At 32.1% G+C, this 20,738-nt stretch overlaps 1 protein-coding gene across 1 annotated transcript in view; it reads right to left on the bottom strand.

The window, feature by feature from the left end:
- Positions 1 to 20,738, bottom strand: part of LOC149482884 (alkaline phosphatase-like) — an 80,855-nt gene that overhangs the window by 12,102 nt on the left and 48,015 nt on the right. Inside the window, exons 2-7 of the mRNA XM_089703056.1 lie at positions 15,916 to 16,074; positions 10,996 to 11,077; positions 8,685 to 8,826; positions 5,076 to 5,250; positions 3,863 to 4,041; positions 88 to 295 (exon numbers count right to left, since the gene is read on the bottom strand). Coding sequence (XP_089559182.1) covers positions 88 to 295; positions 3,863 to 4,041; positions 5,076 to 5,250; positions 8,685 to 8,826; positions 10,996 to 11,077; positions 15,916 to 16,012 — 883 coding nt within the window. The 5' untranslated portion in view covers positions 16,013 to 16,074. The remainder of the gene's footprint in view (positions 1 to 87; positions 296 to 3,862; positions 4,042 to 5,075; positions 5,251 to 8,684; positions 8,827 to 10,995; positions 11,078 to 15,915; positions 16,075 to 20,738) is intronic.

The raw sequence follows: 20,738 nt of genomic DNA, 5'->3' as shown, positions 1-20,738 counted from the left end.
TTTTTGTCTATGTTAATAAAAACCTTCTTAGAATCAAAAATTCTACAATAATCTTAAGTTCCTCTATTCCTGTCTAATCATTCTTACCTAGCAAATAGTCCACCGACCGTGGATCAAGTTTCGATAGCTGTTCTCTTGTATGTATGTACTGGGCTCGTAAATGCCGCCTTTTCTTTTCCCTTGCCCAGTCTTCTGCGAGATTTCTGCCATCTAGTCTTCTGCCTTCTCGATTTGGATGTTCTGGATCTGGTGTTACGGTTGGTAGGAAGTGTCTTCTTCCACCACCCATTATTACCTAGGAAAGAAACAGAGCATGTGTAATATAAGAGATTCAGTGTTTCTGATATACAGAAGACCTAGCTATGCGCTCGAGGCTTCGCCCGCGTATTCAAAGCAAACCCCGTATAGTTCCCGTTCCCGTAGGATTTACGGGACAAAAAGTGTTAATTCAAGTTACCCACTATGTTTGGGCCAAATTTTCAATGGCCAAGTCAGTCACTAATATATTATGAGCGATAATAATGCATACCATTATAGTACGATAATAGCTGTCTCGATAATTGTTCACAAAAGAAGATATCACATAATTCGCATATCAGTTATAGTACGTGAAAGCAACAGAATACAATAACATTGTATTATACCTATTGGCTCGAATAATTGCATTAATCTAACTCTGATTAGCTTCCAGATTCGTGATACGTGTTTGTTAGAGAATACAAACAACGGAATTCTGATATTCGGTCGGGTCAATAGATATTTACATTTCCCTGTGCTATAAGTTTATTCAGTGTTCAATGGAAATGTTGTTCTTTCTCTCATATTTTATTTGCTCCCCAAACAGTATCAGTGAGCAACATGAGATATTTTAATAACATTTTTTTTAAAAAACCACGCGTAAATTTGCATTATTTTATGTGGTAATTAAAAAAATACCACCTTTCTTTTTATTTCCTGAAAGTGCGAAACGAGAATAGTTTATTATCCCATTGAGCCCCGAAAGGCCCGATCGGTCCACGACACAATAGATTTTCTATTGTGTCTGTGATTCCGGGGCCTGAGTTAATAATTTAAGTTTTTCACACACATTAAACACTCACGATATCTAACATTTGCAAATAGCTAACGAGAATTAAACACTAAACTTAAATAAATGCTTTAATGTGTATGTCGAAGGATTAACTATGCAAGTTGAACAAAGCACAATGCCACTCAATGGCGAATCTCAACTGCTTGCAATAAACAAAAGAGACGTAACGTCAGATGAAACAAATAACTTGACACTTGTCCACACAAGCTTGCTTAGAAACTGTAGTGCGGGAACACACTGTAATTGAAATGTTGTGAATAATGTTGAGAGTATGTATTAGATTTTAAGTTGGTTCTTACTAATGTTATAAACACCAAAGTTTTAAGCTATTGCATAGCTGCTATCGCGGGCCTTGAGCGCGGGGACCGAATCCAGAAATTCCGTAACGAAAAAACCTCACGCTCCCCACTCCGACGGGCACAGAGGTGTGGCTTAAAGGCATAGCATGCAATTCTGTGTGCAATAGCTTTACCGCGGCAGTCCCTGAGTGCCACACGTTGATCAGTTACTCCTTTACGAAAAAACTGCTGAAACAATTTTCATATGGCACACAAATAGAGGATAACTTGTATAGTTTTTATCCTGAAAATGGCACGGGAAAAGGCTGTATTAAATAATTAATTATTTTATTACTGTTGAGTTATTATTTTTTCGCCTTTTGTTTCTATCCATCTGTATAATCTCAGGGTAATTACTTTTATTGTTCTTTATTTAATATCTACATTTTCCGGCTCTAAGCACTGATAAAAGATGACCTTTACACTGTTAATTTCAAAATGGACATTATATAATTTATTGTTTTTGATAACTTAAACAATTTTTTGTACAGGTTTAGTTTGATTCTCGTTGAATTTTAACAAATTTAAGCTAGTTTTTGTTGTACAAAAATACTGTCTCTAGAAGAATACTAAAAGACGATCTACTTGCCTTTTATTGATAATTATAATAAATAATAATAATCAATCAGTAAGAAATAGAACACCAGGAGGCACGAGACTTTTATTAAAATTAAAACCATTAATATTTATATTATAAATAATTAATAATTAACGTTTAGTACCGGTCTATGTTTATGGAGATAAATTTTCTTTTCGATTAAGCATAAAATAAAACTTCCAAATACCAAGAAAAATCAATTAGGATTATGATTAATTTACGACTAATTTTTGTAAGCATAAATTGTGAAGCTTTTATAAATAAGAATGAATACATTAAGATAATATCGCGTATAATGAACCTGAGGAAAAATATTATACCTAATTGCCATTAACTTAAATAAAAGTTTTCGAGATGAATCTGCTTAAAATAGCATGTTATTAATTATTAATCGTTATTACTTTTCATAGGTAAAGAGTTGTATTTTTTATTCAATTGACATAATCCTGAATCTATCAAAAAGTTTTCAATAATTAAAACGTAGGGTTGTAAGCGCATATTTTACAAACAAAACAAAGGCAGTTTTTATTGCTAGTTTCAATTGATATAACTCGTAGAAACGCAGCACTAAAATTGTTTTTTAAATATTTAACAACTAACATTTTAATTTAGTTCCGACTAAATTGGATATTTCTCTGTCTGTACGTAATTGCATACCATCGATCAAACAACCAAATATCGGGCTGTTGAATCTTTGATAATATTGTTTTTAGTACTTTTTGTTATTTAATTAAATTATTCCTACAAATGTTAAAAAAATATTCCTTCTTATATTATTAAGCTGAAGAGTTTGTTTGTTTGTTTGAACGCGCTAATCTCAGGAAGTACTGGTCTGAAACATTCTTTCGGTGATCAAAATTTCTAATTTCGTGTTTCAACATTGTGGAGTAATTCATAATATTAGCAAATTAGCATTGGATTGTATCACACACGCAATACTACCTGTGAAACTACACTACCTAATTATCGTATTTGATTTATTATTAAGTATGTTATTTAAATTTAAATATTTACACTCGGAACACAATATACGCTTTTACAACAGAATTCCACATAATATTAAAGAGTTTAGTTGTTCTAAATTTAAAACTTATATAAAAAATGTACTAGTTCAGAGAGCCTATTACAGTATTAAGGAATATATGGACGATAAAAACCCATGGAGGGTTGTCGCGTAAAAACCACAGGACAGTTCTTTGGCATAATATTATGATAATATATTATGATGTTACATATTATGTAATTTGTAAAATTGTAAAACTGACATGATTAAAAAGAGCAACTATGGAGTTTCTTGCCGATTCTTCTCCGTAGATACTGCTTTCCGAATCGGTGGTAAATGTTAAAAATATGTACCTAATGACGTTTTAAAGGTGCTTCTAGAAGAAGTCTAATTGAATAAAATAATAAATGTTTGAGTTTACAATCCGATTCTTTTAATGGACATACTAGGTATGTATTATACAATTTTGTTCAATCTGAAAACAAAATCAGCATTTGCAATGTTCGAGGAAGAAAACTTTCCTATTATGGGTTTTTGAAGTGAAACTTCTTTAGGCGCATTGAGAGTAAAATTTGAAGGTAGCGTCATGGCAATACCGTCACGTCATGGAATGACGCGACTATTTTGGTACCTAACTTTGAATCTTGCCAAAGAAGTTTCACTTCTGACACGTGTGCTCGACACACACGCTTTTTAATTTATTAAAAAATTTCAAAGCATTTTGTAATAACACACCCACGCTGTAAAGAAAAAAATAATTGCTCTAATTATAATTATTGTTAGAATCGAAGAAAAAAAATTGTCTAAAAAGCTTACAAGCACATTATACATACATTAATACTCCGTCCGGGTTCGTTTTCCACCAATTGCAGCGCTATATCCTTGCAATCGCGTCGCACCGTGGGTGGCACGCGACTATCATCCTCCCAGTACCGAGACGGAGCGTGGGCGTACAGCGCTGCCGGCGTCGCGTGGGTTATCCGTGCTGTTGTTACTATACCACTTGATTTGCCTGTAAAAAAGAGTTTTTTGAAACATTGATTTGCCTGTAAAAACATTTATTGGAAAGAAATAAAGGTTCATCTATACAAGTATTATAAAGCTGAAGAGTTTGTTTGTTTAAACGTGCTAATATCAGGAACTACTGATCCGATTCAAAAAAAATCGTGTTAGATAGTCCATTTTTCGAGGAAGGCTATCATCACGCAAAGACCAACAAGAGCGGAGCAACGTGGGTAAACCGCGGGGCACAGCTAGTTAAATATAAGAAGTATCTATACTTGTTACAACTTACAATACCACTTTTTCAATTTACCTGTGACACAATTTCTTTGGAAAGTCAAAATATGAAGGTTTATTAAACAAAAGAAGTTGATAATTATTAACCATTTGATTTGATTAACAAAAAAATACAGGTTCATTTCACAAATTATTTAGCTTTATCGAGATAATATTATCAAAATTAAAATGAAGTCTCGACTTTCGTCTAAAATACCGGCAATTTGTTTTTAGACAATCTAATATTGATGTTCCAAACCACCATAAATACTCATAATCTTCCGTAAATGGATGTAGGATACACGAAATGGTCTATAAATTATTATTTGTACTCCATGGATATGTTACCAACAATTCTGGTGATGTATGTTTATTTATTTATTCGTGTTGTTTCATTATATTTACATGTAATAAAACTGTAGAAGACTATGAACATGTGAAATAATTCCTGGACTGATTTTGATGAAACTTTTTTAGCAAAATATTAAAATGCATAGAGAGAATTCAGATAAAAACAACATTTAAATTGTTTATATCTTGTCAAATTTGATCTTAATCCTTGGTGAATTTGTATTATGTGAATAATTATTATCTATAGTGCCACAAACTTAACTGACCCGGTGACGGTGTCGCTGATGTCGATTTTAGTTCGTAGTTTTAGTAGTTCCAGTTTTTGCCACCGGGTCAGATAAGTTTGTGGCACTGTACATAAGCCTTTCTTATATTTCTAGATATTAGAACTCTTGTTAACAATATGTTTTTTCTTACCTGCATCATGAGCCCAATCAATCAAGGAAGTGACCTTAGAATTGATAGTAGAAGCGCAGTTATTGAACCTGGCTCCCGCGTCCAGGCCCAATGTTTCATATCTCGCCTTCACACCACATAAAAGTGCAGTTGCACAAGCTGACGACTCCCCGGTTTGCGCGTCCACGTTGTATGTCTATAAAAATATTAAATCAATTAAAAAAGTAAATTTTTAGGTGTAATTTTCCGAATAAATATGGTGTAATTCACCTGGATGCTTTAATAGACATGTATTTAACTTTTAACTTTTAAGGAACAATGAAAGTGTAGTTTATTTAGTTCCCTAAAATAATTTTAATGGTGTAAGTTCTATGTTTTCAAAAAAAAGGTAAAAAATAAATAAAAAATATGTCGGTAAATGTAAGAAAAAGCATTTAAAATCATTTTTACGCATTCTCGAACCTGGAACCACCCTGGAACTCCCGTTTAAAATCCTCACGCGTCATATTCGTTTAATGAAATTTATGAGCTAAAACTCCTGAACCTATTTAACATTGTAACATTAAGTTTGTTAATTACTGCAAAACTTTGTGATTTAGATATGCTTTCATTACTTTCACATTTACATCATCATAGTTTATAAAATTTTAATTAGTTGTTACATTGAATTTTCATGTTTAAATATCTAATTTTCAACTTTTAACCAAATTTTCATATCTCTCTTCTTTCATATATTAATTATGTTATAATACAGTAATTTCTATATTTTTTATATGTAATAAATAATGCTTATATAAAAAAGAAAAATACTTCTGTCTATGTTATTGAATAGTCAAGTAATACTATTTACTTTTCTGAGGCAAATATAGAACTATACAAACATAGAGGAATGGAGCAAGTTCCAAGATTGTTTGACAAAACAATTGTATATATTCGGTTAGTAGGGTAAAGAGAATAAATAGCTTGAACGGTTTATAAATTACTACGTACCCCTTGAAAGGCATAATATAGTTGTCGACATTGTGTTGAAACAATACAAAGATATTTAATCACACTCTAGTTAACATATTGAATTCAGTCACAATTATGCTACTTTAAAATAATTGGACTTACAATAACGTGTCTTTTATGTAGATTGCAAATGAAGCTTTGTTTTAACAATGTATGCGACGAAATTATATTTAAATTATTGGGTTACGTTGAGAAGTCGGTGTGACTTACACCACGTTAGTTATAACCGCGTGATTCTGCTTTGAATCTTAATAGAAATTGAATATTTATTTAAACTAAAAATTCCGGCAAGAATAAAGATAACTTTTAGACAACTTCCTTAAAATATGTTCAACCGTACCTTTAAATAAAAAAATTTAATCTGAATTTGGAATATAGGTACGACTAGCTGCTACGGTAGAAGTAGGTGTGCCTTATTGCCCCTTTTTTACGTTTTCTCTCCATGTGCTATAAAAAAAGGAAAAAAGTTCTGGAGTTCTACGGTTTTATTTTTATTTTTAATAGATTATAATAGAAGCATATGTCCCTTTATAATTCTGATAGTGTGAGATGTTAGTGATCCTTACAATTAGGTCACGCCTGCTCATTCATCTTCATGTTACGCAGGATAAGCCCATGTGGAAACAGGGCTCGCACACGAATCACCACTGTGTAATGCTAAACATTTGTGACTTAAATCCCTCGTACTTAACTCCGCTTTGTATTTAATGTTGTTAAAATTGTACCGAAGAAAATAAAATTTAAGTTTTGTGACAGATGATTGGAAATGTGTAGGAAAATATATGGTAAGATAATATTGTAAGGTAAGATGGTTTTATATATTTTTAACAGATTTTATAAGATAACCTATTAACCAAATAATAACTCAGGCCCCGGAATCACAGACACAATAGAAAATCTATATTGTGTCGTGGACCGATCGGGCCGTTCGGGGCTCAATGGGCTAATTAGTACCTAGGTGAATACAATTTATATATGAAGTAGATGTAGCTGTACAGTTACAAAACAAAAGACAGGTATTCATTATTATCATTTGTGAAATAAGGATGGCAAATTGTTTAATAATCCGTCTACAAAACTGGCTAATAAGGATGAAAACCAAGGCGTGCGAGTTAGAATTAATGCCTAATTAAAAAGCAAGTAGCAAAGGCTTAGTACAGTGTGCTCATATTTATGTAACGCAATCTTGACTCCCTTGTTCTAATCCCAACCTTTACGTATGATAAGACAATGTATACGCCTTAATTTTAATTAAAATCTTTACAGTGCGTGCGTGTAATACGAAAATAAGATATGTAAATGTGATATGTAATATAATATCTCGAGGAATCTTTATTATGAATCCGTTTCTTGGAAACAATATTAAAATTTTCGTGCTGAGTAAATTAAAAAAAGATGTAATAAAATGGAACATATTTTGTAACGTTCAACAATTATGTTGGGTCGTAGGCAGATGTTTGGTTTAGAAATGTCTCTATTACCTCTATGTAATATTATGTTACAAAGTGTAAAAGAAATATTTTTTCATATAAGTTGGTGGATAAAATGTCAGATTTTGTCTCAAGTGGAGAAAACACAGTTTTACCGGGTTTAAATTAACTCCTCCTGGCAAACCATAGCTTCTATCAAAATGTACTAAAGAATCTATCACCCAAAATTCAAGCTTAACCAGCTCTATTAAGTACTGATTACGTCACACAGTTTAATCGGTTGTAACGTCCGCAACCAACACTGCCAAAAACTATTTGGCCTGTACTTAAGTTAATTTAAGAAAGCTCTTAGCCGCTTGGCCACTAAAACGTTTTTAATTACGTCGAGAACCGGGCTTGGAAAATGTATTGAGGACCTAATTGGCACATTCTGTGGTGGGCAGCGACGTTGGATTATTAGGGAGTACTAATTTTATTTATGTACGATGTCGTTTTAAAAAAATAAAGAATCTAATTTTCCTTATACAATTATAAATTTCAAGTTCAAAACCAAACATATGACGACCTTATCAACTACTGTTCAAACACATACCTACCAATTAAATTTAATCAGTCTATGACTAAACAGCACACATTACATTAGTGAAAAACATTGTACACGAACTGCTCACTACGATATCTTCTACAAACAAACCAAACCCAAACCAAACAGAAGACATTATCGTAGCTAATGCGACGGCTACTTACTATTAAACGTGCACATTCCTCTCATAAACAAACTGGTGTCCAACCAAACAGACTTTACCAGGTAATGCGACAATTTTCTCTCTAACCTATTTCACCATTTTTACAAGTAAAAGAGAATCTATTCAAGAAGACATTACCTTACCTGATGGAGCAACTATACTCAATACTAAGCTACTCCCTACATTACCGCATACATGCCTCTTATAAACAACCAGCCTCTAACCAAATAGCTTACCTAATACACTAGCTACTTACTTCCTTACCACACCTCTTACAAGCAAACCAATCTACTCAGGTATTACCTTACCTAATACAAAAGCTGCTCACCTGATCCATACCTCAACAAACAAATCAATCTACTCAAGTATTACCTGACCAAATACAAAAGCTGCACTGCCCACATGAATCTTACAAACAAACATTCTAAACAAGAAGACGTTACCTTAGCTAATGCAACAGCAGGGAATGTATCCCACACTAAGTCTGTGTCCTCCCCGCTCTGACCGCGCCGTTGTCCTCGCAGTATTCGAGCAGCGGTTGCGGTTGTTAAGCTCATACCGTCTCCAACTACCAGTATCACGTTCCTGGGGAATAATATTGTGTGAGTAAATACAGATACAGTTATGTTTAGGTATTAAATAGCTCTCTTGAGCTGTAGGAGGAGTTATTTTAATGTTTACCTACCTATGCAGAAAATGTAAAATTTCGTAAGTGCAATTATTGTTTTCTTTTTAGTCAAAAGATATGAAAATAGAGTTATAAATGCACTTTGGTTTTAGTAATGCTAAATTTTACATAATTTTTAGTGTAATAAACACCGTGTATTATAAAAATTAAAATAAGAATAGAGGTAAGTCTCGATATCAAAATAATATTTACCTACGTATTTAGAAAAACTGTTTGTACTGGATAATATAGAGTCATTGTCAAAGAACTAAATACTTATCCAAACTATCAATCTACTAACACTTAAAATCACTTACTCCAGCAAAACAAACTTAATTATTAATACATTCTAAAGGAGCAATCTTAATTTAAATTCCCATATCATAACAGAAGCCTACGAAACCCCGCACTTAACGATGCAAAGATGGAAGGCGTCATCTCAGTTCTCTGGCGCGGAATTATTTATGATTGTCCTGAATTTGAAATTTATTAGAGAAAGCTGCTTTTATGTGCGACATAAATGAACGCCTTTTGTACACATACTATGTAATAAACTGGGTCAAAAATCTAAATCACCAACATATGTTTTAGTGCTCTCTAGATACTACTTTATGATTATATTTATTTAGTTTTCTTGTTTATATGTATCGAATATTAAACCTATTAATTTATACCTATATTAATTAAGAATGAATATTGGGTTGATAAATGTTCAGACTTCAGTCGTTCTTAGAATTTGAGTTTAAATAATCTACGTCTAATCAATGATATCGTAGACTTAATATGATTGATTATACTTTGTGTCCTTCTGCAGAGATTTCACAGTCTAGAAAGCTTAACATTATTGGGTTGAATTAACATTAAACTCGCAATGAACAATTACTAGGTATATGTTCAAAGGCGATCCATGCTATGTTAGAAGTTTATAATAAACAGTTTGGGCGAAAGCCTGCTTATTTCCGATTCAAGAGCTTTATTGGTATTATAATATTTTCGATTATTGGATGCCGTGCCATGAATAAATAAAATACAACACTTTATGTACCTATTTCGTCTTATAAATTCCTATTAACTGACTCCTAAACTAGATTGTTTTATGACATAAAAGAGCTTGTTAGAATCGCAATATAATAAGAGCGTTGGTATACTTTTACGAATACAACGTTAATAAAATAAATCTAATAAAAGATAAGTAACGTGTTGACATTGACCATTAAAGTAAAATCTTTGGAGGGTCACATTATTTTGGGCTATTAATTTATCGGACTCGTTACACAGAGTAAATTGCTCGTAAGGTCGTTCTTTGATAAATTACAGTTGCCTTTTTATGGTCCCCGCATCTTTGGGGAAAACGAACAAAATGAGATTGTAAAATTTTATAATATAAATTACTTTAAAATTACGATGAAAAACAGCGAAACGGTACATAATAAAACAGTTTCAGGAACATTGTGTAGAATTTTTTCAAAGTCGTAACCGTGAATTTTACACCAAGTTAAGGCTTAAATTGATTAACCTTTTTGATATTTAATTTTTTTTTAATTTGATGAATTTTGCTTTAATAAATATTGTATAATATATGTAAACGTAAGTCGTAATACGCATATATGTCGTATATTATAATCATTATAATATATTTTTATTAGAAAACAATGAATCAATGAAACCTTTTTTTATGACGACGTACGACGTACCTACGCGTCTCTTTATTAAAAAAATAAAAGTTCTCTGAAAAGTTAATCTATCTGTTTATTGCCATCCCACATGATGTATTAAATTAAATTTTCTGATTAGGGTAGCTATTTATTTGTCCTTTCGTCGTCGCCTTTGCTCTTTTCTTACTTATGCACTTTCAATATGCGCCTATATTGAAAGTTACATACCTAATAATCATGCAATATCAAATTTACATTAGAACAAATTTCATTTAATTTAATTTAGCCGTTTTGATGTAATCCAGAGAGAAAATTTCAATTTAAAGTATACATCTATCATTGTATCTATCATCTGAAAAAGCTTATACATATAGGTACCTACGTAGGTACATACAATACAACTTAAATTATTATATAAAAAATTACACTTACTTGGCAATAGGGTTTTTTCCAGTTGCGTATTGAAGTCGCTTTTGTAACGTTTCTTGGGCCTGTGTATACCAATATTGACGATCTGTATGGAAAATAAAAGAAACATATTATTAGTATACCTAATGGTGGCTGTCACACATACATGAAAAAAACGTTTTACATTCGTATTAAAACTTATTTTATTTCACTTAACAATATTTAGATTAAATTTATCCATATATCGATTACCGATCGTAGTCCCTGCGCCGATTCTAAATGCAGCCGCCATCTTTTTTCGCGGGTCCAAAATCCGTGTTCCTGATTGGTCCGTGCTAGCGTCTTGTGACCAATCAGGTTTCTTAGCTTCAAGGTCAACGTCATGGTCAACACAGATAATAAAAATAATAAAAGAAAAAGTTTATTGCATGAACGCCGCGCTGTGTTAGATGTTTTTTTTTTAATTTTTAACGAATGGTAACTCTTAAGATTCTAGTATAAAATCTTAAACATTCTCACAAAATACGTTCGCCTTTTTTCAAGATCATAAATTGATGAAATAACAAATTGAAACAGACAGATGAGAAAATTAAATAAGTGTACACTTTGATGTTAAAAATAATAAAAAAAAATCTGTTATTTAAGCTGTTAGTGAATTTATCCTACTAATAGATATTATAAATCATTTTATAAATGTTACGCTTTTAAGAAAAGTAATGGACAGAATTGGATGGAACTTAACAGTAATATAGTAAACCTACTAGAATAACACATGTGCTATAGAACTTGATGACCACGGTTGAAACCGTACGTAACAGTTAGTTTATATTTTAGCAGATAGAACATTGAATGACATATTTTCTCTCTACAAAATAAATAGACGTCCATAAACAATTTTCGTATCATCTTGAAAGTTTTATTTACTTCATATTGTATCTATTCGAATTCTTTTTAAAGGTACTTCTTCATCATAGAGAATGAATAAGTTGACTGTCTGAATGAAGTGAGTGGAATATCATGTCTTTGTGCGGCAGATGTATTTCACATCAGTTTCAATGATCAATTTTCCTTGCAGAAAAAGTGATCAGTGTTTTGTACTAGGTAAGTTTTATTATAGGACGAAAGTTGTGCCTCAAGGTAATTGTAGTGTAGGAACATATTTTTCTCTTGTTTCTTTATATGAAGAATTTTTTTTATGTTTTAGATTTTGGAGCTGTCTTTTCGGGTTTTCTTTGATCAGAGGATTTCAAGTGCGTTAAATAAATAGACATAATGGCTCTTTTAAATTATTTTTTTTTTTAATAATTCAAGATATTAAACTATACTATATATAATAATTTATCAAATTTAAGTGACTTGTGTTTATAATAACGTAATTTAAATTTGATTTGTATTCGAATTTCAAACAGTTTTTTTTTCTAATAATTTTTCAATCGTTCTGTTTTCAAATATTTAAAACGCTTCTAATTATTTTAATAATTATCAAAGTATATTGGCCATTTATTTCTTAATATCTTTCAACATGCCTCTACAAACTATCGAATGTATAAAATAAAATTCTAAACTCGCAGCTCCCATTATCTAATCTCGTAAATAGCGTTTATTCGACGTTACCCAAAACGCTGCATGTAAATTAGTTTAGTTCATACATAACACGGTTTGCGGAAAACGCGACCAATTTAATGAACAATGCAGCATATTTTAAGTCTTCGTAACAACTTGGTAACTGTATATCCTGAATACATTTTGCTTACGCTAAAGTGTTTAATAAATGCCCAGAGAATACAATTTTCTGCAACTGAGTATTGTTCAAAGTTTAGATTGCGTTGGTTTAGCTGAGGATGGCTGACACGAAGTTTAATGCGCCTTAGATTCTTGAAGACACGGATTTTAGGATTGGATTCTGCATTCCAGCAAGAATAGTGATATTAATCTTTGCTGTTTGTTTTAGAATATGTACCATTGAGAAGAATCTTTATTTTTTCCTGGTCGTACCTGCCGGTATTTTTCTTTTAGTTTTTTTTTTATAATGCATATTTAGTTTCAACAAATGGCGACATATTCAAAACTAATCAAAGCCTCACCGACTATGTCAACGACATATTGTAACATCAATCCACACGAACCGTTCCCGCAGTGATAACAATATCTAGTGAATTAAACTAATGATAATAAAAAAATAATAAATAATTCTATTAATAAATAAATCGGTTCAAAATAAATTTCTAAAAGCAATGTTTAAATCTCCATCATACATCGAATCAAACGTTTATTCTACCCAGTTCGTTTTAACCGTTTAGCAAACAACGAATAACGAGAATTTACCAAAATACTCGTGATCGTAACCAAAATAATATTTACATTTGAAGCTCCGAAAAGGCCTTTGTATATTACGCCAATTGTGACGATTGATTACGTTGTTATTGGAGTAAATAAAAAAATAGCGGCACAAAATTTATTAAAGCCGCGCGGAAGGGAAGAGGACCGTTTATTTGTCTATTCAATTTAATCTATGATGAAATTCATAATTAATAAATTATTCTGTTGTTAATATAATCATTACGGATGTCCCTTTGGGCATACCCCAAAAGGACATCCGTAGTAAGTTATTATTCTAGGCAATTTTTTTATCAAGACCAACCATTAGCTATTTATTTATTGTTATTCTCAAAACCTTTTTTTACATTCCGATACAGTTTCTTACCAACTCGTCTTTGTATAATCTGCTCTCCTTTTGCACATTTATGAAATTTATATATTATGACGTGTCAATAGCGTTTCTAAATTTACTCGTATTAAAACAATAATAAATACCCCTTACTTCCAGGAAATTTGCCTCATACTACCTACATCAAAATATAAACAAAAGCGCCATGATATTCCAAGATAAATAGAGGTTTATATATAGAAATTTCTATATTATCTTCATGATCCGCTTTGTGATTCAAGCACCTGTTCAAAGATCGTAACTTACGAGCTGCAAAAATGTATTCGAGTGCCCTCAAAGCCGGCCGACACTTGAGGCGTGACGAGTGCCAAACAACTTCGCTAACTTCGATATAATATCGTTTGTCCACCAACAGAGACAGAAAGAACTTTCTAGAGTCTAGAGAGAGAGACTATTATAAGGACTATGTTGTGTTTTCTAGTGCCTTTGTGCTTTGTGGCAAGTTAAAGATAAAAATAATACCTATATTAGATATCTCTTCTCAATTATGTATCATAAATGATAAAAGAGAAATCTAGTTTGTGCTTGTGGTGATGTGATATTCCTTTTCTACACACTACAATATTGTTCTCTTAAGGACTTCTTATCTAGAATTTAGTCTATTCTTGCCTTCTAAGTATGTTGTAAAAGAAATAATACACAGTAGTATGTAATTTTGCTATTTATATATACTGTAAATAATATCCCACCAAAAACATTTTCATGTAAAATGTTGCCAAGACGAGCCCATATGACTCGCACTGTCAAAAAGTTATCAGATCTCATGTAGAGCCAAGCTTCTAACACTACACGCCCTAACTCTACAAGGCCTAACTTCACAAACTCTACACGTTAGTCAAAATATGTGGCTTGGCCATTTCGCTACATTCACATCGGCGTAAGGTGAAAAATTAATTCACTGTTCATTACTTTTGTGTTATACAATAGTTCTTGTAGTAACGAACGGCCAAGCCACATATTTTGACTAAGGTGTAGAGTTTGTGAAGTTAGGCCTTGTAGAGTTAGGGCGTGTAGTGTTAGAAGCTTGGCTCTACATGAGATCTGATAACTTTTTGACAGTGCGAGTCATATGGGCTCGTCTTGGCAACATTTTACATGAAAATGTTTTTGGTGGGATTTCATTTCTTTTTGTAGGTTGTTTGTAACAATTTTTTTTAACAAGGAGTACCTATACATATATATATCTAGGGGAACTAAGTTTTAGATTATTAGATTAGACCTCTAGCGTCATCAAAATTTAATTTAAAATTACAGGTCTCATACAAACTCCCATCCCCTAGTTTAAGGGGTTGGGGGATGAAAGTTACAAGTTTTATAATTTTTTTGTTGTTTGTGTGCTAATACTAGCTTACATACAAAATTTCAGCTTTCTAGGACATTAGGAAATACCTTAAGAATTTTGATGATCATCAGTGAGTCAGTGACGAAATTAGCGTTTTTTAGATATAAATAAAATCTGAAGTATAAAAGCTAATGTAATTAAAACTTAATATGTTCAATAAGTCCGCTATTGACAATATATCCCGAAAATTTTGTTGATCTAGCATAATCCAAACCCAAGTTATGAGGGTTCAAAAAAACGTCGAAGCGCTTCGAGAAAAGGTAGGTAGTGCCCGTGCGCCTCGCTTGGCTTGTCTTGGCGGGGGCACTACCGTGCCCCCAGATGACACATACAGACCTATGGACGTATTTTAGTTTCTAGGCTTTTATTGCCGTTTTTAAGTGGACTAACGGCCTTATATATTTACTTAGTGACAACAGAGATAAATCTGAAACGATATATTGACTAAGTTTTATAGCGATATGTTTATATTGCGTAATTTCCCGTAACGTTGTTGAGTTTTGTCAAGTACATTGTTTACTTCAGAAAATACAAGTTTTCGTTGTTTTTATTTCTTTAAATGTTTTGAGAAAACCTATTTTGATTAAGAAATTACCTGCTAATACCATAATAATAATATTATTTGTTAATAATAATATTATTTGTGCTACTTTCAGTAATAAATTTGAAATTGTTAATTTTAATTATTGTAAGCAAAATTTGTAGTAATTGTAAGTTCAAAGGAGAAGTTTGCCTAACACCGTTGTCCTTTGTCAACTGAAAACATAAATAGTCATATACTTACCAACGTACCTACTTGTACGTGTTTTGTATCACTATGGCGGTATGTATTACTGCAGCCAATACAAGAACCACCACATTCATAAACACTTACCATAAGTTTCCTTGACCTCCGCATTCATGGGCGCGGGAGAGAGCACGCCAGTACTAATCGTGGACACCATGATCACGACGCAGCACCAAGCACTCATGGTTGGCTAGCTTCATGGGTGCTGAGGTCTGCTCCACGTGGACGCTTTCAACCGTGAAACATCTGTGGAAAGAAGTTCTTTTAAATGTGATGTAGATACATGATGTTAAATGAAATTACGGGAACTTTTGTTTTTGAATTCTAAACCTACAATTATACACAACTAGACTCACAATCACAATTTTCTGAACTCTGAAGCAAAAGTCTGGTTACGCGTCCAGTAAAGAGAGCTTTCTATTGAGCGTAAGTACCTTTACAATATTTGTTTAATCTTATCTACGCCGATCGGACAGTTTTAGTGACCAAATGTTAGCATTAAGTGGTTGAGATTAAAACATAGCATCAAAATATTGCGCAAATAATAATCTAAAAAGTAAGGATATGTAGAATTAATAATATGGTAAATACTGATTGATTTTACGTCCAACAAACTTTCAGAAAACTCTTAATGTTTATTTATTTTTTTATTTATGTAATAAACTAGCTTTCCACCTGCGGCTTCGCCCGCTTTGTCTAAATGCTAATAAATTTTATACTAAAACCTTCCTCTTGAATCACTCTATCTATCAAAAAAACCGCATCCAAATCCGTTGCGTCGTTTTAAAGATTTAAGCATGCAAAGGGACATCGGGATTCGGGACAGAGAAAGCGACTTTATTTTAAACTATGTATAGTGATGATACATTAATTATTCCTTATAACACGTTACGTAATAATTGATGTCCGTACCTAAGGCATACCTATAGTCTTCGTTTGATATCGGATAGTGCCAATAAGGCAGAATATTGTTATATTATATGATAATTTGCAAAGCACAGCTAATTGCCGTACTAAGTAATTAATCACACCGTTATTGATCTGTTATGGTCCGTATTCACTTGGCAACATTTACAATATAATATCAGAAGATAGATTGAAGATGGTTGCTATAATATTATATACAAATAAACGAAAATGTTTGACTAAACTGTGATATATTTACAGTATTTTTCTAATCTGTACAATCTTTATACTAATCCCGATTTTTTGTTAGTAAAAATTTTAACGTTATATTATATCATTTACGTAAAATAAAATTAGTAAAATCAAAATAACTGCAATTAAGAATCTATCTATATATATAAAAATGAAACACGTTTCGCGTTGTCACGGCATCACGTGTGAACGGGTGGATCGATTTCGATAATTCTATTTTTATTATATTCCTTGAAGTACGAGGATGGTTCTTATGTAGAGAAAACGTAAATATGTACCACGGGCGAAGCCGGGGCGGACCCCTAGAGATTAATAAAAATGTTTAAAAATGAATAACGCTAAAGCAAGAACAGAATAAAAACGCCTCTTATATTTGCAATGAAAATTTAAACGCTCGTCAATCCTTTTTATATTATAAAGTACTAAAACTCATCTGACAAAATTGGTTATCATAATAGATTGTGACAAATACATTGACCACAATATGCGGTTATCGTTAGCACTAGTCGATTGTTTACGATCAGTGGACACGCTTCATGAAATCCGAATCGAAAATATCATTTTCAGTTAATATATCGCTGACGCTTTTCAGTTTGATTCATTTGGCGTTAAATCATTTTAACCGCTTGTTCGAATTTTTCCACATTGTAAACTCAAGTTTGTTCTGTATTTATATTGATATATACACTGGCTTATTTATGCATCGATAAATTTTTACGGACCCATTTTTTATTAATTTTCGTTGTTCCGCAGTCCTTTATTGTAGATCTCTTTTGTTTATTGTTGATTTACGGAACAGCTATAATAAAGACGATTAAATGAAATATATCACGGTATATGCTGTTTATCTTGCATTATATGTGATATTCATCAATTGATTAAATTGTAAAACAATTGCTGTGAAATGAACGTGTGCGTTCATGGAAGAATGGACTTTCTGGGTTCTTAATTATGTGTATCATTTTCGTAATAGTCCATTTGCCAGATTTAATACTATTACAGCAGTAAAATCGCAGTTTTACAAACAAGAGCCCTTTAACTTATAAAATAGTTTAATCTATTAACTGCCAAAGCACCCGCAAGGTAAATAACATCAAATTCTTCCAGCAATACGGAGTTACTTTGTCTTTCGGAAGTTAGGTTTAGACGGCACGAACTTTACTGGTTTGCTCAAGTGCTCGCGGTAAACTCAAAACTTTACCTTTTACGCGATGTTCATTAAGAACTTTGCACGTATAAATTACAAAGAACATGTCCATTATTTATTTATGAGGTGTTATTGGAACAAGGAAAAGCGAATTGTTTGAATAGATGTGCATTATTACGCCAAAGCAGCAAGGGAATGCAATAAGCTGAGTTCGCAACGGGTTCTGCGACTATAATCTCCTTTTGAAAGTCGAGAGCCGGCACTTTGACTAAAAATAGTTGGCGAAACCTAAAATAGCTGCTGCCTAGCAGCAAATTAAACCACTTTAACTATTTGTCCATTCATCTTACTAACGATAAATATTAAGTTATCTTAATTAATATCTCTTTGACTACGAAAAAATGTAAAGAGTAATACATTAGTAGGTAATATAAAACATTTAAGTGTAATTGTTTTTTACAAAATTTGCTAAATTAAAACCGTTTGGATTGTTCGACGCTTTCATAATTCTATAATAAATCTACACGTGTTATTAATAATTCTGCCTTTTTTATTCAATTTTCAATCTAACATGCACAATTTGCATATTGTACATTGTTCAACGTTATCTAACGTATAAAATGTTAAATGAGATCATAAAAAGCATTAGCATGGAAAAAAACAAAGCTTAATCACAGGTTTATAGGTACTCTGGTTTAGAAACTAACCACAGTCACGCAACACGATATCGGTTTATTGCCGCCTTCCGAGTTAGCTTACATTTACACGCTCGTTACTAACACAAATAGTACTCTAGCCTCGTTCATGTTACTAATTAGTTCGTGGCTCCATAAAGCTGCAACCTTTTTATGCCACGTTAGTAAAGACGCAGTCGTGATATTCATAAAGACTAGTACATACGCAAAAGCAAGAAAGAACTTTCGGGTGAAATGAATTCAGCTAACAGCCTGAAAAACTTTTAATTAACTGACAAAATTTTATCATTTTTAAAAGTGTATGTACTTCATGTATTTCACGCCGCATTTTACGATATAAAGACTCGAGCACGTGTAAAAGGTTTGAATGACCAATTCATTTAAATTTTTTATGCACGTGCAGAATTTTGGCTTATACAATAATTACATAATGAATTGGAGATATGTCATTTAATTCATAAAAAAATGAGATATCGCTCTCCTTGCATTAGAATAATCTCTACCTATTCATTTTATGAACTAGACTCTTAATAGAAATTGCAGTTCATATCAATATGAACACCATTAAAGTCTCGAGAAGTTTATTTGCTTAATACGGTGATATTGTCTATAATGCTTCTCGCTGGTAATATTAATCATCCGTATCTATCACTAAGAGTTGTTATGAAGACGTTTTCACTGAACATCCGTCGCTAATGGCGAAACATTCTTCATACATTATAGTGTTCGGAGACATTTAGTTGGAAAATATCGTCTCTAGGGGAACATGGGATGTGATTAATAGCCATGAGCAATCTTAAGAAAGTGTTTTGTTTTTCTGAGCAACTTGACCCGGATTTACTATACGTATATTTTAAATGCTGCGTCATTGAACTCATTTATAATTTCGGCTTATTTGAGTAGTAAAAGGATTCGTGAGTTGAATGACAAATTGTTTTGCGCACGAGTAAAGCCTATTTATCTTTGTAATCATTGTTCATGATTAATAAGTATAAATAAAGAATGAATACAAATACTCAAATTAAATCCGTCATGTTTCTAAAGTTCTAAAGCTTTTACATTGCGACGCACTTTCTGTTGGTAAAAAAATAAATAAAAATAATTTCGTCAACGGCCAGCAAAGTTTCAAAGTTGAATAAGAAAAAGAAAAATCTCTGGAATGTCGACCAGCAAAATCAGAGTGGACACGTGCTTCGCCTTAATTTTGATCGTCGCAGAATTCCAACTTGTGTCCGGTCGTTTATTTGTCACATTTTTGCATGGAAGTTTGTAAGAACAAACTTCTATGCAAAGATATCCATTACACAGGACTTCACAAAAAGATACTAAAGATTGAGATTTTTACAATTTTCCACCACAGATTACTAAATTTACTTCTTATTTCAAATTTATAGACCATGGCATAGACCATAGTCTTAGATCTTTGAACGACCAATATAGGAAAGAAAATGTGACTCTGAAATAATCACAGACCGAATTATAGATAGATATATGAATTTTGACTAATTAATATAAAATCGTAACTCGTCATTTTTTTTTAACATTAAACCGGTATTTATAAAATCCTATGTTATCCTATGGCTTCCAATATTATTGTTAGTTTTGAAAGCGTTACAATTAAAAAATATGTATATTTTCAATACAACTACATTTTACAGCTACTTAGTAAATATTTCATACTTTGTAATGCATACTCTTTTGAGTACAAAGTTACTAGCGGACTCGATGAACTTTGTACCTACTTCTTCAAGAATTTCCAACTTCAAGAATTTTCTTTCATATTTTTTATGTGTTCGATGTTTCCATAGTTTCTGTTGGTACTTTCAAGTCGGAAACGATTACGATAAAGGAATGGTCATAAAAATTCATTCAACTCATTCTAACTATACCTACTAATTACTATCACCGAC

This window comes from Colias philodice, chromosome 14, assembly GCF_061535455.1.
Source record: "Colias philodice isolate Cphi_HAF_F1 chromosome 14, ilColPhil1 Martin Lab GWU primary, whole genome shotgun sequence".
NCBI classification, from domain to species: Eukaryota; Metazoa; Arthropoda; class Insecta; order Lepidoptera; family Pieridae; genus Colias; species Colias philodice.
Note: the sequence above shows the minus strand (reverse complement) of the source record. Positions and strands in the feature narration are given on the sequence as shown.